Source organism: Podarcis raffonei, chromosome 13, assembly GCF_027172205.1.
Source record: "Podarcis raffonei isolate rPodRaf1 chromosome 13, rPodRaf1.pri, whole genome shotgun sequence".
In the NCBI taxonomy this organism is placed as follows: domain Eukaryota; kingdom Metazoa; phylum Chordata; class Lepidosauria; order Squamata; family Lacertidae; genus Podarcis; species Podarcis raffonei.
The window spans coordinates 40,578,730-40,604,098 of record NC_070614.1 but is presented as its reverse complement, the minus strand read 5'-3'; the positions used below and the strand labels follow the sequence as shown (position 1 = coordinate 40,604,098).

The 25,369-nt window shown below is 45.5% G+C and overlaps 2 protein-coding genes across 8 annotated transcripts in view; both read right to left on the bottom strand.

Annotated features, from left to right (window-relative positions):
* Positions 1 to 14,946, bottom strand: part of LOC128399336 (NACHT, LRR and PYD domains-containing protein 1b allele 5-like) — a 79,354-nt gene extending 64,408 nt beyond the window's left edge. For all 7 annotated transcript variants that reach the window (XR_008327211.1, XM_053360665.1, XM_053360667.1 and 4 more), the window contains exons 1-6: positions 14,346 to 14,946; positions 13,022 to 13,294; positions 4,349 to 4,463; positions 2,369 to 2,658; positions 2,189 to 2,273; positions 543 to 766 (exon numbers count right to left, since the gene is read on the bottom strand). Coding sequence is in view for 6 of the 7 variants with exons in the window: in XM_053360665.1 (XP_053216640.1) it covers positions 543 to 766; positions 2,189 to 2,273; positions 2,369 to 2,658; positions 4,349 to 4,463; positions 13,022 to 13,294; positions 14,346 to 14,700 (1,342 nt within the window). In the remaining variant the exon portion in view is untranslated. The remainder of the gene's footprint in view (positions 1 to 542; positions 767 to 2,188; positions 2,274 to 2,368; positions 2,659 to 4,348; positions 4,464 to 13,021; positions 13,295 to 14,345) is intronic.
* Positions 14,947 to 17,653: 2,707 nt separating this feature from the next.
* LOC128399337 (uncharacterized) overlaps positions 17,654 to 25,369 on the bottom strand; it is a 39,111-nt gene continuing 31,395 nt past the window's right edge. The window contains exon 14 of the mRNA XM_053360672.1: positions 17,654 to 19,455. Within this exon, the coding sequence (XP_053216647.1) occupies positions 19,183 to 19,455 (273 nt within the window). The 3' untranslated portion in view covers positions 17,654 to 19,182. The remainder of the gene's footprint in view (positions 19,456 to 25,369) is intronic.

The window sequence follows — 25,369 nt, the reverse complement described above, 5'->3', positions numbered from 1 at the left end:
TGCCAACCTAGCAGTTTGAAAGCACATCAAATTGCAAGTAGATATATAGGTACCGCTTCGGTGGGAAGGTAAACAGCGTTTCCGTGTGCTGTTCTGGTTTTGTCAGAAGTGGCTTAGTCATGCTGGCCACATGACCCAGAAAAACTATCTGCGGACAAATGCCGGCTCCCTCAGCCAGTAAAGGAAGATGAGCACTGCAACTCCGGAGTCGTCTGCGACTGGACTTAATTGTCAGGGGTCGTTTAACTTTTTATTTCATACAAACGTTTGTTTTTTTATTGTATTTTAAGAGGTTTGTAACGTTGTTTCACAGGACAATATGCTCACATGGCAGCTTACAACAGAATGCAAATCACAGAAAATAATAAAACAGCACAGTTGGAACATTTTGAAAAATTACAAAAGACTGGTAAGCCAGGACTACTGATTTCTAGAATCCACACCGCAGGCCCCATAGCATTCTGGAAACATCAATGGAAGTTATTCCTGTTTAGGATTCCTCCTATTATGGTTATAATGCTGGGAACTTTCCCCCGCCATACCTTCAAGACACAAGAAGTGAGGGACGTGAATGGCAGCCACAGCTTCTACTGCATCTACTTTAATGTTGAGCAGAGGGCCAGCGACATGCAACTCCTCAGTGGTCTGTTCTTCCAGGTGCTTAGGCCATGAATCAAAGTGGTATGTTACGGTCACAGCTTCTTTCGCGTCACATATGAGATCCGTATTACCGCAATGGAAGGAGCCAGCCTCAGTGGTGCACACTCTGAATGGCACAAAGGGAAAGATGAAAGAGGAATCAGGTTGAACATTGTATTTGAGAGCAGAAGCAGTAAGGGAGTCTAGAAATGTTGTGAAATGCTGAAAAGCTGCAGAATCATTTAGCATGCGGAATCACTGAATCCTGAGGATGAGTCATTCTCTGTATAAATATTGTATCTGTTTGCAGGCAGACCCAGTGTCTCTGGTGACTCTGTCTGCAGTGACTGTCTGAGCTTTGTGAAGCCTGTGCACATTGAAGACTCTGTGTGACTCAGTAACTCTGTGTATGCTCTAAAGCTAACTTAATCTTCTGTTCACTATGCTGTGAGAGCCAGTGTGGTGTTGTGGTAAGAGCGATGGACTCGTAATCTGGTGAACCCGCTTCTCCACATGCAGCTGCTGGGTGACCTTGGGCTAGCCACACTTTTCTCAGTCTCAATCACCTGACAGAGTGTTTGTTGTGGGGGAGGAAGGGAAAGGAGAATGTTAGCCACTTTGAGACTCCTTAAAGGGAGTGAAAGGTGGGATATTTATTTTAACTCAGTAAAACTTTTATTCTTTTACTGAAGAAGATTCTGTGTTATTAATTTACGCTGTGTGTCAAACATGAATTGGGAGAACTTCCACTGCTGGTCTAATTGATATTTTTGCAGGAGATGCTTCGCACGCTGAGTTATGGAGGTAATAAATTGACAGAAGGACACCTCCTGGTCAAGCATCACTCAACTGAAGCACAACTGCTATGAGGCCAACCAAAAAGTAAAAAAGGTGGTTTTTCTTATACAGAGAAGGTGTTTTTAAAATGGTGCCTTCATGCAGAGCAAAGCAAGCTGGTGAAAGTAACTACTCATCTTCTGTTTACCTGTGTGTTGATGATACTAGAACATCAGGGAAATTTCTCATACTCGGTAACCAGGGCAAGAGTTCTGCAACCCATGTACCCATTTAGCTCTAAACACCAGACCAAAAAGCACACTGCTTCAAAGTGATGGGGAGGGAAACCATGCATGCCACCTTGAACTCTTTGGGAGAAAGGTGGGGTATAACTTAAGTCATATCAATCAAATATTTTTAAGAAAAAATGCAGAGTTTTATATTTTTCACTCTCCTGGAAATAATAAGCAACAGCAATGCTCCAAGGTAATGATTTTCCAGCTGTATTTAAGGGACCCAGGAGTTCCTCAATGAAGAGATCAGGATTGGTGGGTAAGCTTCCTTGAGACAGAATTTGCCCACCATGGCCAACTGTTCATTGCAACGTGCAGAACATACTGTAGATGTACCCTGTGTGTGTTTTAGGGAGCACCACCATATCTGATGACTGTGAGACCCACAGAAACCAGATGTGCTCTGTGGAACAATTAAATGTAAAAACCGTTCCCTGAATGGAAAAGGTTTTTAAATGTCTGATGGAGAGGTCACTCACCTGTATGCTTCGTTGCCCCTTTCTGAGTCCGAAACCACCTCTGGCTCTATTGGGCCAGCTGCCTTGAGTGGAGTTTGATCCAAATCTGTAAAAGGAAGACAATTATTTGCCTGACGACTGTTGCAAGGAGGAAGTTAGTTGAACTGCCGTTGAAGTTTAAGAACTCGAAGTCAAACTCACCATGCATTGCAGATAGCAGAATCAGAACGGTACCTGGATGGGCCATTTCTACACATTCCAGGAACCTGCAACAAGATTGCTCCCCCCTTTCCTGGATTATACTCAGCAATTTTTCACTTTTTAAAATTTTCAACATTTCGCAAATGTCTCTGTATTCTTTCAGAGTGATGACATAGAAATAGTATAGCACATCTACAAAATGTTCAATATCCGCTTCAAGAATTTCCATTAATTGTTTTCTTCCCTTGCAGATCATCTCATTACTAGAGATTGTGGATCTTTCCAATGACCTGTGGCAGAAACATTTATTTTATTTAGGTGACAGAAGGCGGGGAGAGGAGAATTGGAACGTAGTTAGGATACAGACTGCTCCCTTACCATAAATGCCAATGAGGGTCCTTTGGCCAACCCCCCAATAATTTTCTTCTGGGGACACAACCCCTCAATATTTTCTCCCCACCACTGCCCACCCACATGCCTTCCTGTCTCCCTCCCTTGGTTTGCTGTCTACCCCCAGCCAGGCATCACTCTCTGTTTCTGGCTTTCTTCCAGGAGGAGCAAAGTGGGACACAGCAGTGGGGGGGGGGTGGATGTGAGTGTGTGGTTTGTGTGTGTGTGTGTGTCTGTCTCCTACCTGGCTTCCCATCCCTCCATCCATTGCTCGCTCCCTCTCTCTGTGTGGCACCCTCCTGCAGTGGGGACAGCCCCCACCCAACCTACCATGGTGCCAGCCTGAGCAAAGATGAGCATGCCTGGCCAGTGGGTGATGACAGGCATGGGCAAGGCGGATGCCTGGCTGAGAGGAGGCAGCTGACATAGGGACAGAGGGAGGCAGAGCAAGCACCCTGGCCGTGCTGCAAACACCAACACTGACTGCCTAATCTCAATGCAGCTGCCTGGGTGCACACTGGCCTGACACCAGACTTAGTGCAGCGAGGGGGCGGGGGAAGTAGGCAGGCCTGCCCCACCCATATTTTGTTTAAGTTGGCGCCACTGTCTCTCACACAGAATCAAACTGTTGGCCCACCTAAATTCATATTATCAACATGTTATGATGGAACTATGCTCATTTGTCATATTATTATGAAGTTGCTTTTGTAGTGTTTGAAATTGGCTTATGGGTTGCCCTCTAGCCTCCCACCTCAGGGTTGCCTCAAGTTTATGTGAACCATACCACTCCTTGCTGTGGTCCTTTCCTTCAACCTTCCCCCAATCTTTGGGTTCCCTGCCCCCTAGGGGTTCTTTTCCCCAAAACAAATTCCAATCCTTACCGTGCCCTCCCAACTCATCCCTCCACGGGGCGGGAGTGAGATGATAATCCCAGCCAAGCTATCCTGACTGTGAGCCATTCACTGACGACCACTTTGTCCCCCAAGCAACTGGAAAGTTCCCTGCCCTCAGACCAGCTTAATGTGACATACAGGGCTGGAGGGTTTAAAAGGTCTTTCAGATACCAAGAGTCATTTGCTGGGGAGGCTGTAGCTCTTGTTTTCCTGCTTCAAGCAGCAGTTGGACTAGAATAGATGGCCCACCGAGTTCCCTCAGGTCTGGTATTCTATGACACAGGCAGGATACCTGCAGCCAGTGGACCACAGGTAGCCCTCGGATGCACTCCCTGGGGCCTTCCAAGGCCTGTGGAGCCCTGCCTCCATTCCCAGGTGCCTTTAAAGTATCTGGCAACCTGCCAGCATCAGTGGAAAATATGCACTTTGGTTTTCCTGCCCAATGGTTGAGGCAGAAAGTGGGAAAGGTCCAAAATAGCAATTTTCAAAGTATTGTTTTTTCCAAGCAGGGGCACACACACATTTATTAAATTAGTCCTAAAGCATTTTTGTTTTAAGCAGGAAAGCTGGTATTGTTTTAAGATTAATGGATTTTACATTTGTTTTGGATTGGAAGGGTTAGTTGAGAGGGGGAAAACATTGCTATAATTGTAGCTAAAATGGTGGCTTCCGTCAATTATATAAGTACAGAAATTACCCTTTGGTGGCTTTTTCTGATGGAACCAGTTCCTCCAGAGCTTGATTAATTTTTGACGACAAGAATTCAGCTGACCGGTGCCTTGAAACATGCATTTTGCAAAGTCGCTCTGCTGCTAGATATTGAGAAAGTGAGTGCATGTCAACAGCTTTACTGAGTCCTTTCCCCTTTCTACATATTTTTAACCATTATTTGGCACTGACACACAGATTTGGCATTGTATTGCATGAAAGACAGAATTGGTATAGTAAGGATTCACTTCCGTCTCATACAGGTCAGTCTGCCAGTGATGTGGAGGTATCATTTTGGGTGGCCTAAAGCTTAATGTGGAATGCATACTTCTTTTCAACACTATTTTGGCTGTTAATGTCATGGGTGACATAGTGAAGACACAAAGGCAGACAATACCAACAAGAAAGAAAAGTGGGAGGCATCTAAGAAAACTTATTAAGAATTATAGACCAATTTCACTACTAAACATGGATTATAAAATATTTACAGGTATCCTGGCTAACAGGCTAAAAAAATTCTTAAACAGGGTAATAGGAAATGATCAAGCCGGCTTTTTACTGGGGAGGCAAATAAGAAATAATACAAGGATAATTAATGACTTACTGGAATATACAGAAATGAAACCAAGCAAAAAGGTAGCAATGCTACTGGTAGATGCAGAGAAGGCTTTTGACAGCATATCGGGGAACTTCTTAATTAAAATTTTGAGAGCTTGAGAATAGGAAACAACACCATGAATGGAATTCAAGCAATTTATGACAACCAGAAAGCCAAAATAATTTTAAATAATGAAATCACTGAATAATTTAATATAGAAAGAGGGACCAGACAAGGTTGTCCCTTGTTCCCACTCTTATTTATCACAACGTTGGAGACTCTCTTAATACCAATAAGGAAAGACCAGGAAATAAGTGGCATCAATTTAGGTAGCCGATATTACAAAGTGAAGGCATTTGCTGATGATGTGATTATTAGCACAGTCATACTTCATGTTACATCCGCTTCATGTTACGTTCTTTCAGGTTACATCCCGCAGCGACCCAGAAGTACCGGAAAGGGTTACTTCCGGGTTTCACCGCTCGGGCATGTGTACAAGTGCAAAATGACATCCCGTTCGCAACCAGAGGTACCACTGTACTGAAAACCCAATTGAAGGCATACGAAAAGCACTAGTAAAAATGAATGAATTTGGCGAGGTCTCGGGATTTAAACTGGATAAAGATAAATCTAAATTATTAACAAAAAATATGGAAGAGAAGGAACAAGAGGACCTAGAAGGAAAAACAGGTCTAAAGACCAGAAATAAAGTAAACTATCTGGGGGTCTGGATTACAAATAAGAACACTAATTTATTTAAAGACAATTACATTAAAAAATGGAAGGAAATTAAAGGAAATTTAGAAAATTGGAGTAAATTGAAGCTGTCATTATGGGGCAGAATAACAGTGATTAAAATGACAATACTTCCCAAAATCCTCTTTCTCTTTCAGACAATTCCAATAATTATTGGGACAAAATGTTTTAAAGATTGGCAGAGGGACCTGGCCAATTTCATTTGGCAGGGCAAAAAAGCAAGTATGAAATTTAAATTGTTGACGGAACCCAGAGAAAGAGGAGGGTTCGCGGTCCTGGACCTCAGAATGTACTTTGAGGCCACATGCTGGACTTGGTTGAAAGACTGGATGTTGCTTAGGAATACCGAAGTCTTGGATTTAGAGGGCTGGGACAAGGTTTTCGGGTGGCATAAAAGCACATAAAGGCTTCACGAACCACCTAATGAGGAAGGCCTTATTCGAGGTTTGGGAGAGGAATAAATCCAAAGTTATAACAAAAACCCCTTGGTGGATATCACCTATAGAGTCAACTGACATTCATAAGAATAACATGAACAATAACTGGCCAACTTACAGAGACTTGGTGGATGAGATAAATTATTGCCCCAAACTGAAAAGGTTTGAAGAACTCAAGCAACTAGGGCTAAATTGGCTAAATATTATCAGCTTAGGGTGACTTTTGAAAAAGATAAGACTTTAAAAGGGTTTGATAACAAAGCATCAATCTTAGAGAAGGAGGTTTTACAGAACAACCAAAAGACTCTCTCCAAAATGTACAAGCTGTTAAAGAATGCTCAAATAGAAAAAGAGGAAAAGGGAAAGGCCATAATAAGATGGGAGCAGGACTTATGTTATGTAAATATTTTATTTTTTAAATATTTTATTTAGGATTTTCTTGGTTTAGGTTATGTAATAGAATATAAAGAGTGGAAAAAACTGTGGTCAAAAAAATATTAATTTTACAGCATGTTATTTACCGTATTTTTCGCTCGATAACACGCACCTGACCATAACACGCACATAGTTTTTAGAGGAGGAAAACAAGAAAAAAAAAATCTGAATGAAACAGTGGATGTATCATTTTTGTGCTTCATGCTGCGGCCACAGACATGTGATTTGACGGTGAGTTTGGGGTAGCCCAATGCAAAGATCCTGAGGATCCATGTGGATCCATGCTTTGTAACCACGTTTTTGTACCATTGCAGCCCCAGGCAACAGTGGGTGCATGATTTTTTTGGTGCAGGCTGTAGCCATGGACATGCTATGTGATCTGATGGTGAATTTGGGGTGACCCAATGCAAAGATCCTGAGGATCCATGTGGATCCGTGCTTTGTAACCATGTTTTTGCACCATTGCAGCCCTGTTTTTGCATCAGATCATTGCTATGTGATCTGATGGTGAATTTGGGGTGACTCAATGCAAAGATCCTGAGGATCCATGTGGATCCGTGATTGGAACCACGTTTTAAGTAGGGAGGGAAGGAAAAACATAAAAGCGACAAGGAGAGGGGTGTGCAGAGAAGCAGCTGGCTAAGAATGCAGGAGAGGGGTTTTACCGGAGGGAGGAAAGGAAGGCAAAAGTCGTCCCCCCCACAAGCCAACCAGCTCTCTCTCTCTCCCCCCCCCCCAACCTGCATGTTGCCTTCGAGTCCCAGACGCACGGAGAGGAATTAGAAGGAAGGACGCTCTGCTTTCCACTCTGCTTGCCTGGAGGGGAGGGGTTTTCTCTGCTCTTTGTTCCGTTTGAGCAAACACAGTAAGGAAACAGAAGCGGGTGGGCAGTAAGACCCTGAGGCAGAATGCAGGAAAGCAGCAGCTTCCTCCTTTCCTCCCTTCTCCGGACGATTTGATATTTGCCTGATTTTTGCCTTCACTCGCGCTTGTCAGCTCCAGGGACCACACATTCGCTCAATAACACACACAGACATTTCCCCTTACTTTTTAGGAGAAAAAATCTGCGTGTAATAGAGGGAAAAATACGGTAATAAAAGAAAACTACCTGAAAATGCACCATAGGTGGTATTTAACACCGGAGAAATTGGCTAAAATGAACAAATCGCTTAGTAATAAGTGTTGGAGATGTACAAAGCAGATTGGAACCTTCTACCATATGTGGTGGACACGTCCAGAGATCAGAAAGTTCTGGGACATGATCCATGAAGAAATAAAAAAGTTACTAAGAACTTCACATGGCAAAAGACCAGAAACATACCTTTTGGGTATACAATGGTACCTCGGGTTAAGTACTTAATTCGTTCCGGAGGTCCGTTCTTAACCTGAAACTGTTCTTAACCTGAACCACCACTTTAGCTAATGGGGCCTCCTGCTGCCACTGCGCTGCCGGAGCACGACTTCTGTTCTCATCCTCAAGCAAAGTTCTTAACTTTGTGCCCCCTTGCCCAGATTATCCGGAGCTTTGGGCTGGGCTGTCACCAATATGCTGATGACACTCAGCTCTGTCTGCTGATGGATGGCCACAACGACTCGGCCCCGAACACACTGACCAGATGCTTGGAAGCTGTGGCTGGATGGTTTCGTGGGAGCCAATTGAAACTAAATCCTTCGAAGACAGAGGTCCTATGGCTAGGTCGGGATGGCATGGGGATGAGGGACCAACTCCCTTCTCTTGCGGGGGCCCAATTAGTGCCATTGCCTTCCGTTAAGAGTTTGGGTGTAATCCTTGACGCCTCCCTTTCCATGGAGGCGCAAGTTACAGCAACAGCCAAGGCGACATTTTTCCACCTTCGACGCATCAAGCAGTCGGTCCCTTACCTGGCCACAGTGATCCATGCGACGGTCATCTCCAGGCTTGACTACTGTAATTCGCTCTACGCGGGGCTGCCCTTGAAGCTGTCCCAGAAACTCCAGCGGGTGCAGAATGCTGCAGCGAGACTCCTCACGGGGTCCCTGCCATTGGAGCATATTCACCCAGTGCTTTTCAAGCTGCACTGGCTCCCGGTGGAGTACAGGATCAGATTTAAGGTGCTGCTTTTGACCTTTAAAGCCCTTCACGGCCTAGGATCCTCGTACCTACGGGACCGCCTCTCCCGGTATGCCCCACGGAGAGCCTCAAGGTCCATAAATAGCAACACCCTTGTGGTCCCGGGCCCTAAGGAAGTTAGATTGGCTTCAACCAGAGCCAGGGCCTTTTCAACTCTGGCTCCGGTCTGGTGGAACGCTCTGCCTCACGAGACCATGGCCCTGCAGGATCTGATTTCTTTCCGCAGGGCCTGCAAGACAGAGTTGTTCCGCCTGGCCTTTGGCTTGGAGCCAATTTGATTCCCTCCCTCCCTCCCTCTCTTTCTTTTTTCTTTTCCTTCTCCTTCTGCGATGAGGCTACATTTTAATATTTTAATGTTTCAGTATTTTAATGTTGTATTTTTTAATTTTGTTTTTAAGTTGTAATCATTTAACTTGTTTTTATTATTGTATGTAAGCCGCTCTGAGCCCAGCCTTGGCTGGGGAGGGCGGGGTATAAATAAAAATTATTATTATTATTATTATTATTATTATTATTATTATTATTATTAACCTGAGGTACTACCGTATTTTTCGCACAATTGGACGCACCGGACCATAGGGCGCACCTAGTTTTTTGGGGGGGAAATAAAGGAAAAATTTTTTCCCTTTATTTCCCCCCCAAAAGCAGGTCAGGGAAACCGAACCAGGTCGAGGAACAGCGGGATAGTGGCGCTGCGCCTCCCTGCTGTCCCCCGAGCTTGTGGGGCTGGCTGATGTCTGCCTGGCGTGCGGGGCGCTCTGCTTCAGGGCGCCCTGCCCGCCGGGCGGCAGGCTGCTATCCGCAGCGTGGGGAGCCTTGCGGGGAACTCCTGCAGGGCTCCCCACCCTGCGGATGTGTTCCCGAAGCGCCGGGTGCTCTGCTTTCAGGGCGCCCGACACTCCGGGAAGCAGGCTGCTATTCGCAGCCTAGACATCCCTGCGGGATCTCCCGCAGGGTTGCCTAGGCTGCGGATGTGTTCCCGAAGCGCCGGGCGCTCTGCTTTCAGGGCGCCCGACGCTCCGGGAAGCAGGCTGCTATCCGCAGCCTAGACATCCCTGCGGGACCTCCCGCAGGGTTGCCTAGGTTGCGGATGTGTTCCCGAAGCGCCGGGCGCTCTGCTTTCAGGGCGCCCGACGCTCCGGGAAGCAGGCTGCTATCCGCAGCCTAGACATCCCTGCGGGACCTCCCGCAGGGTTGCCTAGGCTGCGGATGTGTTCCCGAAGCGCTGGGCGCTCTGCTTTCAGGGCGCCCGACGCTCCGGGAAGCAGGCTGCTATCCGCAGCCTAGACACGGCTAGCGGAGCGCTAATCCCGAAGCTTGGGGCTGCGGAGCTCAGCGCGCCCCAAGCTTCTGGGTGCCGGCAAGGTCTAGACGGCTAGCGGAGACCTTGCCGGCACCCAGAAGCTTGGGGCACGCTGAGCTCCGCACGCCCCAAGCTTCGGGATTAATGCAGCGCTCCGCTAGCCGTGGGAGAGCTGGGTCTCCCACGGCTAGCGGATAGCTTCCTGAAGCCTGGAGAGCGAGAGGGGTCGGTGGCTAAGTACTGGAAGGGTAACCAGGTACCGACCAAAGAGGAATGGTTATGTAAATTATGTGAATATTTGGAACTGGCCAAATTGTTGGATATAATAAGACTAAAGCCAATGAATACAGTCAAGAAGGAATGGAAGTGCTTGAATGATTATTTAGAAAGACAAGGTTCTAATGTAAAAATTTGGCTGTGTCTAGAATGACCTCGTGAATGGAAAAAGTACGAAGAAATAAAAGATCAATTATTGGGATGGCTGGAATACCACCAGCTCTTTGAGACATTTAAACAAGATTTTAAAAATGGATTTAATAACGAGCCCTCAAAATTAGAAAAAGAACTGTTAAATAATAATAACAAAATTATTTCCAGAATGTACTGACTCCTCCTTGACTGGGAAGGAGTCAGTAAGTTTTTTCCCTGGCAAGGGAAAAAACCCAGAATTAAATATAAAATACTAACAGATTCAAAAGCGAGAGGGGGATTTTCCCTGCTAGATTTGAAGATATACTTTGAAGCTGTGACTTTCTGCTGGATCAAGGATTGGATTCAGTTAGACAATGCTGATGTATTAGATTTGGAAGGATTTGACAATGTATTTGGATGGCATGCATATTTATGGTATGATAAGATATCGGCTCATAAAGGTTTAAAAAATCATGTAATTAGAAAATCATTATATCATGTTTGGATAAGGTATAAAGATCTCTTAGAAAGGAGAACACCCAGGTGGATTTCACCAATGGAAGCAAAGGCACACAAAAAGTAAAATATGGAGAGTAAATGGTTGAAATACACTGATTTATTGTTGGAAGATAATGAAGGATTTAAATTGAGACCATTTGACCAAATTAAAGATAAATTGGATGGATGGTTATCAATGAATTGTATAAACTTGATAAGAAAAATGGTTTTGTGACAGAAAAATCCAAATTGGAAACGGAATTGTTAGATACCAATGTTTAAAATCTCTCTAAAATGTATAATCTACTGTTGGAATGGCATACAAAGGATGAACAAGTTAAATCTGTGATGATTGATTGGGCAAGAGATGTTGGACACAATATAATGTTGGATGATTGGGAAAAGCTATGGAAGAAAGGGGTTAAGTTTACTGCATGTACTATATTAAAATAAAATATTATGAAAATGATGTATAGATGGTACTTAACCCCAGTAAAATTAGCAAAGATCTACCATACAAATGATAATCTTTGTTGGAAATGTAAAGAATGTGGCGGACGTGTGGTGGACGTGTCCTAAGGTGAAAGACTTCTGGGGAAAGATTTATAATGAGTTGAAAAAAATGTTGAAAAATACATTTATAAGGAAACCAGAAGCCTTTCTACTTGGTATAATAGGATTGGAATTGCCCAAAAAAGATGTTAGACTGTTTGTTTATGCCACTGCAGCGGCAAGACTTTTATTAGCCAAAAATTGGAAATCGCAAAAAATACCAACAATAGAAGATTGGCAGATGAAGAGGTTGGATTTATTGACTGGAAGAATCCGCGACCAGAAAGAAGAGGAGACACAAGAGGATTGGAAGAAATTTAAAGAATATTTAGCTAAATATTGTAATATAAGATAACTAGAAAATTCTTGGAAGCAACGAATAGGCTTAGGGGTAGAATAAGAATATGTGTTAGTAAATACTAAGGATTAGAATATTAATAAAGGAGAAGAGGTTAGTAAATGTTAGGAGTCAATATTATTAGAAATATTAGAAATATGGAGAAATACAGGTGATATAATGAAATTCAGTTAGAGGGGATGCGAAGAAGTCAGTTATAATGTTATGAGAATTAAATATCTGAAGAAATGTTTTGTGTGTGTGTTTAGCTTACTGTATTGTAAAGTGTTTTTCTTTGTTGTGTGTTTTGTAATCTCTTTTTTGTCATAAATGTGGAAAAACAATAAAAAAATGGGGGGGGGGAGAGAAAATAATCAGAAAGCTTGTCTTGTGTGGGAGAGCCTATCGACCTGACAACCCATAGTATATGTGAAAAGGATCTAGGGGTCTTAGTGGACTACAAGCTTGACATGAGTCAACAGTATGATACAGCAGCATAAAAAAGCTAATGCTATTCAAGGCTGAATCAACAGAACTATATTGTCCAGATCAAGGGAAATAATAGTATGACTTTATTTTGCCTTGGTCAAACTATGTCTGGAATACTGTGTCCTGTTCTGGGCACCACAACTTAAGAAGGATGTTGACAAGGTGGAACGTGTGCAGAGGGGGGCAACCAAGATGATCAAGGGTCTGGAAACAAAGCCTTATGAGGAGCGCTCGAAGGACATGTGTATGTTTAGCCTGGAAAAGAGGAGACTGAGAGGAGATATGATAGCCATCTTCAAATATCTCATGGGCTGTCACATGGAGGAGGGAGCATGCTTGTTTTCTCCTGCTCTTGAGGGTAGGACACGAACCAATGGCTTCAAGTTACAAGAAAGGAGATTCTGCCTAAATACCAGGAAGAACTTTCTGACAGTGCAACTGACTCCCTTGGGACGTTATAGACTCTCCTTCCTTGAAGGTTTATCAGCAGAGGTTCTAACGAATCATCAACTTGCTTCCTATAAGTTGAAAAGGGAATGTGCTCTGCTGTTTATCACTAGCGTGAGTGAGGGGGCATAATATCAAAACAATATATCATCTCCTACCTTCCTTAACATTCCCACAATGTCAAGAAGACATACACAGATTGGCACATAGGTTACACACACACACACAGTCCTGCTCAAGAAGCAGTCCCATCAGACTCACCCAACGTTCTCCCTTCCAAGTTCCTTACCTTTCCTGGTGAAACAAGAGCTACATTCTGGCACCGGCTCACAGTCAAAGGCTTTCAGCGCCTCTGAGGCCACTTCCACAGCATAATCCTCATCACAGTATGCAAGAAGCAGTTCTGTGAGCTCCCAAGCATTTGCTTCAACCAGCAGCTCCCTGGGGATACTGACATAGCCTTCCTTGACGGGGAACTTGCTGAGTTTGACCTTGAACTTCTTCAGATCTGACTCCTTCAATGTATTCAGTGTGGCCAGCAGGCATAATTGTGTAAACTGCACTGTGGTGATTATTGATGTTAGTAGAAGTATTGAACAGAAAAATCCAGCATTCCTACATCCCCCTTCTCTTCCTGTTGGAGCACTTTCAGACTGCACTAAGTAGGGACGGCTGTGGATTTGTAGTAGATCACATGCATGCAAAGGATCCCAGGTTTAATCCCTGGAGCCTCCAGATAGGGCTGGGAAAGATTCCTGCCTAAATTCCTGGAACGAACTAGATGGACCCACTGGCCCAATGTGCCCTAAGGCAGCTTCCCATCCTTCTAGTCTCTCAGGTGATTGAAGGAGCTCAGCCTGGCCCAGAAGAGAGAAGCTGATCCAGGAGGGTTTGAAGACTCTCTTCACTTACAGGCCTCTTCTTAACACTTTAGAGGCTTCTACAATTATTTCACACCCTGTTTCTGATGTTCCTTCTTCCCTGGTGGGGAGCAGATGCCGTGTAGTGTTTTGCCTCAGGTGCTAACATGTCCTGGGCCAGCCCTGCTTTAGATGGAGGGCAGAGGGGTCTGGGAAGACGCCACCTCACTTTACACAGGGAAGATTTACATCCATCATTCCACTCCCTTTCACCCTGGACTTCCACCCCACCCCCACTCCCGGAATTTGGGTCTTTTCTCCTGCTCTGGAGGGTAGGACTCCAGGCAATGGCTTCAAGTTGCAAGAAAGGAGATTCCAACTAAACATTTGGGAAAAGCTTCTGACAGTAAGAGCTGTTCAGCAGTGGAACAGACTCCCACGAGAAGTGGTGGACTTTCCTTCCTTGGAGATTTTTAAGAAGAGGTTGGCCATCTGTAATGGATGCTTTAGCTGAAATCCCTAAATTGCAGGGGGTTGGACTAGATGTCCATTGCGGTCCCTTCCAACTCTTAGATCCTATGATTCTTTGGAATGTTGCCCAGGAGGATATGGGGACTCTCCTGCTCGAAAGGTTTCCCCACCCAAGGACGAAGGCAACCGTGGGAAGGAGCTGAGCTCTCGGTACTGACAGAACCCGCGAGGTGTCAGCACCATCAGCCGGATCGAACCCCCGCCCCGCTCCCAGTCTCTTACTTAGCCAGGTGATAACCGAGGGATCGTCCACCAGCGGCTTGTAGTCCATTGCCTGCAGCACCAGGGCCGTCACCTCCACAGCATAAGCCTCACCGTAGTAGCTGAACAGCAGGTCTACGAGCTGCAAAGGCATGGCTTCCTTGAGCAACTCCTCGGAGATTCTTCTTCCCTTGGCCGGGAATCTGAGCAGTTCGCGCTTGAATTTCTCCCACTCCCCTTCCCCCTCCTTCAACTCCTGCAAGACGTCCAGAAGGAGGTACCTGGCGGATTGCAGATTCGGGTACTCAGGATTTAAGAAAATGAGGGCACGCATGTGATTTGTGGAAAAGAAGAACTTAGTCCCCATTGCGCTCATTCTCCACCAGAACCAGCCCAGCCAAAGCCTCGGCCAGAGAAAAACTCAGAAGATCTGGAGACTGTGCCAAGGCAGAGAAGCAGGTGGGCCCGATCCCCGGGCCAACTCGCCGGGAAAGAGAGAGGCCTGGCCGGTGGGCAGCAGGAAACTCGCTCCGAGAGCCCCGTCTCTTGCCCTGCGCGTCGCTTTCTGCTACCTTTGACGAGGAAACTCTTGGAGATCCTTCCCTCCGGCAGCAGCAGGAGACTGGAGGGCGGGGAGGGCGGAAGGGGCGTCTTTCCAGCAGCTCCCCTTCGGGCTCCCCAGCCCACCCCTGCTTTGGAAGAACTTGGCTGAGCGGTTCTCGGGGGAAGACCTCCGAAGGCAGCCCTCGCAAGATTTGCAGGGGCGCTTTGGCTACAAGACTGGGGTGAAGAGAACCCGCTCTTGCTCTCCCTTTGCGCAGGATCTGAAGCCGGGAGGAGCGGCAAGGAGGCAGAGCAGGAAAATGTGGGGGCGCGCGAGAAAAACCTGCTCGTCCTTTGGAAATCTAACGCACCCCACCCAAAGAAAAGGAATCTGTGATTTTGTTCAGGGTGCTGGGACTTGTAGATCCCTCAGAGGTGAACTGTGGTTCCCAGGATTCTTTCTGGGCTTGGGCTTGAAATGCGTGCCTTCTGGCACTTGTGCTCCGCTCTCGGATGCTAGTTTCTAAGGGCGGCAGCTGAGGAGCCTGGCACAGAAAAACCAAAGAGCCCACCGGAACATTTTCCACTCACACAATCACACACACAGCGTGGCAATCGAGCGCACTGGAATATAACAAACCTAGGCAGTGAGTGCTTTTATTTTTTAACTGCTTGAGACATAATCCTGCCACAGAAACTTTCATTTACTTGCAGCGTGGCAGCCAAGATATTAAACCTGGTGGGTGGGGGTCAGGAGTGCCAACTTGAAAAACACATGGGGGGGCGGAGAAGCCCAGCCCTGCATTATCGATCACATGAGGCGATGCACGCACTGTCAGTCTGCATTTCTTAGTGCAGAGTGTATTGATATGATGTGTAGAGATCTTTCCTATTCTACTTAATTCAAGAGGGTTCTGGAAGCTTCTCTGTGTGAAAGAAACAAGCAGAAGTCACCATAATTACTATTTCTCTCCTTTTTGAATGTTTGGTTATCTGCTCATCCAAGTCTTCAATCTGGTAAGGTCACTGCTGTTTCTTTCTCCTACAATTTTTACCCATAACCCTCAATCTGCTTTTCATCCTCAAAGTCATGGATTTTTTTCAAAAATTTACACATCCTTCATATATAATGCTACTCCTCCACCCTTCCTGATTGGTCAATCCCTACAGTCCAGTCATAAGTCTCATCCCACCTGGTTTCAGTAATGCCTACCAGGTCTTATTTGTGATCCTGGATAAAAAGCTCCAGTTCATCTTGTTTGTGTCCCATGCTTTGTGCATTATGGAGAGACAAATGAAACCATGAGTTGTTCTCTGCAGCTGCTTGCTTCCTGCAGTTTCTTGCCCTTTAGCAGGTTTCTAGAGCATCACCTCAGTTTCCTGTGACTAAACTAATATCTTTAGTCACGAGATACTTCAGCTGAGATTCCTGCATTGCAGGGGGTTGGACTAGATTACCCTTGACGTCTCTTCCAACTCCAAGATTCTATGATTCTAACCAGATTCACCCACCCTATGCTGCAGATTTTGCATACAAAAGGGTTGCAACAGGTAACCGGCCCACTTATCCCAGTAATTAATATCCAGATTCTGCACCCACAACTTGTCTGCAGACAAGTCTCAGACCTGAATGCAGGACCTCCACCTTCTCCCTGAAATAATGTGAGGAGGGGAGAGAGGAGTATCATCAGCATCTTCTATGGCTGGAGGAAATTTTCTAGGCCATCTGGCCTGATGCAGAAAATCCAGCCCTACAGCATTTTCAACAGGTGGCTGTCAAGACTCTGCCTGAAGACCTCCAGCAGGGGTGCCAACTTGAAAAAATATGAACAGGTTGCAGATTTAACATATAGAAGAGAACAAGAAGAATATATCACAATATGTGGTACACACAAACCTTTGAATGTCAATGACTGTCAACTTGGGGGGGGTCACATATTTTATGAGGGGGCAAAGGGTCCTTGGCCACTAGGAACTGGCTCCTATGACCTCCAGTGAGGGAGCTCCCCACCCCAGGAATTGGCTCTATGAATCCATATGAGAAATTTCCTAATAAAACCCTTCCAGCAGTTTCATGCAAATGCTAAGCTGCATCCAAGACCAGATGGATCTCTGCAGGAGCCCACAAGCCCAATGCTCATATACGGATTCATCCATGCCTGATCTTTCTCCACCTTGCTGCCTACAAGGAAGAGATCACTGGCCCAGCCTTTGTTTACAGTAACCTGCCTGAAATCCTCATGCTACCAGGAAACCTTATTAGCTGGGTTGGTAGGCATAAAACTAAAGTTCAAAGTACAATGTAGGGCAGATGTGAATCATAGAAATATAGACTCCTTGTGCCCTGGGAAGATGTTTGCAGAAACACTTTAGAGGTGCCTATTCAAGTTCTACTGATGCTGAGGAATCACCATGCTATAATCAGTCAGGGTGATTTCAGAGGGACAGACATGCTACAAAGGTGGAAATACAAGCCTGGGTTTAGAAACCAAGCACCCTTATTTCTCTTTCTGCGTTCCACAACATTATATTTAATTCAATTTAGGATTTCTACTGTTATGGTTATAACATTGTTTTTAAACTAGTGTGCCGGGGCACATTGAGGAACATTCAGGGGTGTCGTCCTTTCATTAACTTGCAACCCTGATCTTCCTGCATATTCTCTCTCTCTCTCTCTCTCTCTCTCTCTCTCTCTCTCTCTCTCTTTTTCTTCATTCTGAGGAACATTCAGGGAAGCTGGCAACTTTAACTTGCAACACATTATCTTCCCAAAATAAAACAGTGACAAAAAAAGAGGGAAACACTTTTGCATGACAGTTTATATTCTGAAAATCTCCCTCCTCCAAACAAAAACCCTCCACAGCTTCAGTAACTAACAGTTCCTTAGTTTTACACAGAGGGCTTGAGAAATACAATAAGCTAGCAAAGTAGCTTGATGATGGTGGTGGGTGGGTGGGTGTCCACCCTATAAAGAGGGTTTTAAAAATACAGTGGTACCTCAGGTTAAGAACTTAATTCATCCTGGAGGTCTGTTCTTATCCTGAAACTGTTCTTAACCTGAAGCACCACTTTAGTTAATGGGGCCTCCTGCTGCTGCTGATACGCCACTGCATGATTTCTGTTCTCACCCTGAAGCAAAGTTCTTAACCCGAAGTAATATTTCTGGGTTAGTGGAGTCTGTAACCTGAAGCGTATGTAACCCGAGGTACCACTGTAACCCTGAAAGTGAGCAGTGTCTTTTGTGTTTCTCACTCCTTCTACCCTCAACATCACCCCCCCTTCTTCTCTAACTCTCCCCCCAGGCAACCCCCTCCTCCTTAACAGTCAGCCAGCTTTATGGGGACAGGGAGAATGTTGCAGGAAAGGATCGTGTCTGCATGTTTGTCCAGTGCTATGTGTTTCTTGCTTTTCCTTCTGATCCTAATCTTGTTTTGCCCTCTTCATGCCCCCCACCCAACCAAAGGGAAGCTGGGCTGCCATGTGGAGTCCATCAATTTGGTCCTGCAGTGCATTGCTTGGCTTCCCACCGACACATGCCTCCCCACTTACATGTGTGCCAAAAATAGCGCTGAAAAGGGGTGGGATGGAATGGAGAGATTCCCCAGTACACGTGCCTTGTAACAGAACCCCAGCGTCAGTGGCTCCCATAGGGGAGCTGCAGAAAGGATGAGTGGCTGGACAAGGAAGCTGTGGACTCAAAAAGGTTGAAAACCACTGGGCGAGGTGAGACACAGGAAGTGAGGAAAGTGTATGGAACTGCTTGGACCAGCAACAAGGAATTGTCTTCCATTCGTGTAGAGCAGGCATAGGCAAACTTGGCCCTCCAGATGTTTTGGGGCTACAATTCCCACCATCTCTGACTGCTGGTCCTGTTGGCTAGGGATGATGAGAGTTGTAGTGCCAAAACATCTGGCGGGCCGAATTTGCCTATGCCTGGTGTAGGTGCTTAGACCATGAATCAAAGTGGTACGTTATGATCACAGATCCTCTCATCTCGCATAGGAGATCAGTATCGTCACAAAGGAAGCAGTGAGCCTCTGTGGAGCACACTCAGAATGTGAGGAAGCCAGGAAAGCAATTCACCCAGCAGTCTGTGTGCTCAGCTCACACCCAGCTGTCCATGTTGCCAGTCATTGAAGCATCCACTACCAGGATCCCTCTGGCCTCTGGGAAAATATCCTCAGAATGTGAAACAACTTATTTGTTGATACAGGCCTGCTCAGAGAGCTAAAGCTGAAAAGTGTTTTAATATGCACTTTATTTTATAAATAAAATGCCTTGAAAGGGGTCTTGCCTTCTGCCTTCCCTTGGGGCCTCAAAGCTCTTCCAGGTCATTCACGAGGTATGGGTTTTTGGCCTTCAGTGCCTCATACAGCATATCCTTGCACCGGAGGTCCCAGCTTGGCACAAGCCTGTAGAGCTCTCGCATCTTGTCTGGGTTAGTTTTCTGGGCAATGATTCTTTGGTATTGCTCCTCACTGAGGACGGAGCCATACAATCTATCCAGCACCGGTTCCACTGGGGTGGTCCGTTGGATTAGCGCCTCCCTGTGCCGCTCGATGAAGTGCACTTTGGAAGAGTTTGGAAACTGCGGCCCTGCCAGGAAAGAGAAAAAAAACGGAAATCTTGCTACAGGTTCACACTGCAGGCTTAAGACTGGTTGCCCAACTCATTCCCTCCTCCCCCATGCCCTGGGAATTGTAGTTCCATGAGGGGAGGGATTGTGAACAGAGCATTACTAGTAGCTCATCTGCCTACAGTTCCCAGAATTCTTTGGGCAAAGCCATAACTGTTGAGGAAGTATAAAACTGAAATACAGTAAGTGAGAGCAGTTGCAAGGGAGCCAGGGATGGGGCCAGCCCTACCATTAGGGAGAGTGAGGTGGCATCATAATTTGGGGTATCATGAAACAACAGCACATTGTCAGATAATTAATTTCACATAGTATTATACTCAGCTTTATATTTTATTGCTTGAAAGCCCAGGAATTGATAGCTCCTTCATTGTAGTGGGTTGGACTAGATGAGACTTGGAATCCCTCCAAATTCTATGCTTCTGTTATTGTTGTTATAATTACTGAACCCAGCTTTCTCCCACAGGGAGAGAAGAGACCATTTCGCTCACTATCCAAAAGCCATGAAAACTTTGCCCGCAAGGTCTCTGTCCTTGGAAGAAGACGAGCCTATGGAACATTGTCTCACAGATTTATGTATTATGCTTGCAGTATCACTTCATAACAAATGACAATAAAAGCAAGTAACAGTTAATATTTAAAAGAACTGACACTTAGTTTAAAACTGATAAGCTCACACTGTAAAACTTAGAGTGAGGAGTTCAAGGTCAGCAAAACCAGTTCTGCTACTGTTTCATCAGCCCTCTGTGCTCCTATTGGGAGGAAAGTGGGATACAAATACATGCAGAGAAATAATTAAAACCTGCTCACCTTGTGCTGGGTGTGGAATAGGAGAATCCATCTCCTCTGAAATGAACTCTCCTGAAATAGAATAAGAGGCAGTCAAAGAGGGAACGTGACTGGTGGTCTTTTTCTGTCCTGCCTCCTAAGATATGACCCAACCTCACGATCATCCCTTGATTAAAACTCACTTTTTTTCAAATGCGCCTCCCAGACAATTTCTTCCCTTCTTCTGCCCTTCTTTATCAGGCAGAAGGAGAACTCGTCTTGCATTTGCTCAGCAGACAGTTCTAGGTACTGCTGCAGTTTCTCTGCATCCAGGTATTGAAACTTCAGTTCCTGTGGGAAAGAATGAAACCTTTGTAGGTGTGAATCTGGCTTAGCCCAACCCGCCATTGCAAGGGAGTCAACTTAAAGGGTGAAGAGGGATCCTGGTTGAATGTCTCCCATTCTCGGGATTCACCATCTGGGCTCTGCAAAACCTTTCATCATATTTGTCTCACCTCAGGACAGACGGTGACATTCTTTGAATCCTTCAAAGAGACCTGAGAGCCAATTTTCAGAGGTCTCTGAGTCGCAGGGGGTTTCTCTATTCTCTTTGAATTTTCTTCACTGTCACTGACCGCCTGGGAAAGACAAATAAAGTCACATTTGAGATACGCGGAGAGGAAGCCAAGACTAGATCCCTACAACTTTCTTGGCATTGTCACACCAGCTAAGGCAGGAATGGGGAACCTGATGCCCTCCAGTCAGCAAGAGTCAGGGCTGATGGGTTTTGTTTTCCAGTAACATCTGCAGAGACACAGATTCTCCATCTGCAATATGAAGAATATTAAAGCACATGGCACCAGAAACTAAAATGTAAGGAGGAGATTCCCTGGCCTCATGGGGAACTCAAGCCAGGGCTCTTGGACTGGACATCCTGGTGGCTGAGAGGTACCAGCAATCCTGGGTCCACCTGCATCTTGATGAGTCCATGCAGGAAACCACAGAAGCCATGAAACCCATGTGCCAACACTGCAAATGAAGAAGGATTTTCTTCCTCAAAAGTTCATTTAGATAGCTTGTATGAATTAAGCAGAATTTCCTCATCACTAAATACGTTTACCCTGGAGGAAGCCTGATTTCAGTGAATGTTTCCGGAAGGAATCCATTGAGACTCACAAGGGAGGCTAAGGACTGAATTGTTTCACAATTCAGTGACAACACCATTGTTTGGAGAACCAGACAGGGAATTTGGGCTTTAGCAAGCAGGTTGTTTAAGAAGTTAAAAGGGTGTATTTCAATTTTGGAAAAATCACTTTAAAGCTGTGGGATGTGAACACAGGAGCAGTCAATGACAACATTCCTAGAGTGTACATGTTAGAACATGGGGAGGGATGTCAGTCCAGCAAGCAGGTAAACTTCCTGGGGACGGACTTCCTCTGCATGTGACCAGAGGTGGGTGTGGCCTCACCTGTGCAGGTAATGACAAAAAAGCACAGGGCAGGCAGCCATCTCTCTCTCTCTGCCATCTTCCTTCGATGAGGAAACATCTAAGGATGCTCTCTTGGCTCCCAGCCAAGAGAGGAGATAAGGACTATCTTGCTACAAGATAGATTCTAAATGTATTTTACCTTTTTAAGCCTGTGTGCCTTCTGGGATCATATTGTGAACAGAACGTGAGTAAACTCTTTTATACTTTTATAAAGACTGTGTTGTGTCTTGTATTTTAAGAGGGAACAAAAGGGGAAATTACCAGAGTAATTATTATAGCGGTTCTAGCGAACCTGTGCACACGTTACCGTTGCGAACTAAAAGGGGAATGTCTATAAACTCTGCTGATATTTTGGGAACTTGTTAGCACAAGTTGGATAAGGATATAATTAGTCAATATATCCTCTCCTGCACCCCTGAACATTCCCACAAAAGCAACAGTGTTGGTGAGAAGATAAGTAACCAGCAGAGAGCAACTTGTAAATTTTCTCTCTACTGGCATGTTGGGTAGAAATGATCAAGTCCAACAATTGTGCATAGTCGGGGTTAATATGATCAAGTAAATGATCCAGGCAATCGGAATACCAGAGTTGGAGGTTCCTGGTTACCTTTATTATCGAAAGGTCATTGGGTAGGAGGTACAGGTGAAATGTTGGTGTTTCCAGTCGAAGGCTCTGATAGAGCAGCACAACAGTGTTGATCTTTTGCTTAAACAACTTTTTGAAAATGACTCCAAGGGAAGAGAACTTGGGGTTTTCCAACACAGCATGGTGAGGCTCCACTCTGTCTGGCTTCTCCAGCCTCATCCCCCCTTCGACAAAATGTGCAATGTAGACATGGGAACTATCTTTACCTGAAAAGGAGCCCAAAGGAAACATAGACAAACATGTTACAAGTGGGAAAGTGAAAAAAAATCACCATCACTTAACCCTCACCCTCTCTGTATCATCCAAGTATTTATTTTCTCATCATCATTTAAGCGGTCTATAGCATTGTTTCACAGTGCTGTATGTTCTCATGGTAAAGGTAAAGGGACCCCTGACCATTAGGTCCGGTCGTGGACGACTCTGAGGTTGCAGTGCTCATCTCACTTTACTGGCCGAGGGAGCCAGCGTACAGCTTCCAGGTCATGTGGCCAGCATGACTAAGCCGCTTCTGACGAACCAGAGCAGCACATGGAAACGCCATTTACCTTCCCGCCAGAACGGTACTGTCAGGGAACTGCCATCGGAGCCAAGAGTGGAGGTAAGACTCCCCAACGATGCAGGAGAAGGGACCAGCAGGGAGAGAGAGAACACTTCCTTTGGGGAAGGAAATGGGAGTGACACCAGGAAGAGAGGGGAGCAGGGAAGGACTTCGGAGAGATGGCTCCAAGACTCTTCCACAGAGACCAGCGGGGAGAGCCCAGGACCTCCGCTGGCCACGCCCACTCTGCGCAGAAGACTTCCACGCAGGGAATCTAGGCGGAGACTTGGCGTCAAGCAGTTTTTATGTTGGAAGAAGTTTAGGAAACACCCACTGATGGATTCTGCCAGTGACTCACAGAGCCATGGAGAAAGGGCTGTCCAGCCAGGGAAAGGTCTAGCAGGGCAACGTTGCCTAGAGCAGCATCTTGCTTACGCACGAGCAACCCCCAATTCCCTTTACAGGTACCTATTTATCTACTAGCACTTTGATGGGCTTTTGAACTGCTAGGTTGGCAGGAGCAGGGACCGAGCAACGGGAGCTCACCCCATTGAGGGGATTCGAACCGCTGGCCTTCTGATCGGCAAGCCCTAGGCTCTGTGGTTTAGACAACAGCTCCAACACGTCTTACAACAAAATACAAAGCATCACAGAAACAGTAAAATAGCAGAACATTTTGCAAAATTGAAACAAATCAGAAAAGACAATTTAGCCAGCACTACTGATCCCTAGAACCCACACCACTGCCCCCCAAACATTCTGGAAATGTCAATGGAAGTTATTCCTGTTTAAGATTCTTCCTATTATGGTTATAATGCTGTAAGGTTTTTCCCATGTGATACCTGAAAGAGACAAGGAGTGAGGGACGCAAATGGCTGCCATGGCTTCTACTGCATCCACTTTAATGTTGAGCAGAGGGCCAGCGATCTGCCACTCCTTGGTGTTTTGTTCTTCCAGGTGCTTAGGCCATGAATCAAAGTGGTATGTTATGGTCACAGCTTCTCTCACTTCCCATATGAGACCAGTATCACAGCAATGGAAGGAGCCAGCCTTTGTGAAGCGCGCTCTGAATGGCACAAAGGGAAAGATGAAAGGGGAATCAGGTTGAACATGAATTGGGAGAACTTCCTCTGCTGGTCTAATTGATATTTTTGCAGGAGGTGCTTCACACGCTGAGTAAGGAGGTAAAAAAATTATGGAAGGAAATTTCCTGGGCAGGCACCACTCTGCACACTCAGGATTTTGCCACAGAGAAGCACGTTTATTATGAGGCTGCCCAAAAAGTATTCTTCTGATACTGAGAAGGTGACTTTAAAATGCCTGCGTTCATGCAGAGTAAAGCCAAGTGGTAGGATTAACTACCAATCTTCTGATTCCTGGTGTGTTGATGATACTAGAACTTCAGGGGAAATTCTCATATTCATTGAGCAGGGCAGGGGTTCTACAAGCCATGAACCCATTTTGCTCTAAACCAATGTTTCTCAAAGTGGGTGATCCCACCCCTGCAGGATGCTGGAATGATTGAGGGGGGCAGTAGGAGCTTCAGGTGCAATTGGGGGGCATTGAATAAAAATAAGGGGGAGGTGAAAGCATAAAGAAGAAAAAAGAAGAAAACGTTGAAAAAACATATGTTGTGTAATGACGCTTACCTCAACCTGGGCACTGTTGTGAGAGAGTGACAATGCCTCCCCTGGATCTTATGGTTGTGCTGGAGGTGAAGGGTTTTCCTGGGTTTGGGTGAATTCATTTTAGCTTCACCCAGGCCCAGGAAGTGGATCACAGGTTGACTGCCTATTTGGCCAATGGCAGGCAGGCTGCGACACTGGCCCTACACATGGGACAGAGTGAACTGACATGACAGGCTTCACTCTGGTCCTCCTCATAGGTTTTTAATCCTGGGCCTAGTCCACCTCCTCATCCAGTTCTGAAAAACCATTTGTACATGTTTCATCCGTTCTGTAATGATGCTTACCAATGTAACATGGAGTTAAAGTTGTAGTGATTATTTTCCAAATAAACACACAAAATGCATGTTATAACTGATCAGTGGTCAAGTCCACCAGAGGGTCTTATACAAAAGTTTTAAATTGCATTTCCTTCATCATATTTAGAGGAACATGGGTGGAGACAGCAACCATATTTGATGACTGTAAGACCCACAGAAACCAGATGCGTTCCGAGGAACAATTCAATGTAGAAACCATTCCCTGAAGGGATAAATTTTCAAGAGATCGGGGAGAGAGATCACTTACCTGTAAGCTTCATGGTCCCTTTCTGAGTCCCAAAACACCTCTGCTTTTATTCTTTCTGCAAGATCCTATAATAAAACCACAAGCATGCATGAGGATGCCAGAATCCTTCTCCCACCTGAAAACGGGACGTTCTTGTCTATTTCCAGCACCGCTGTGACCATACCAGGGAGCACTGC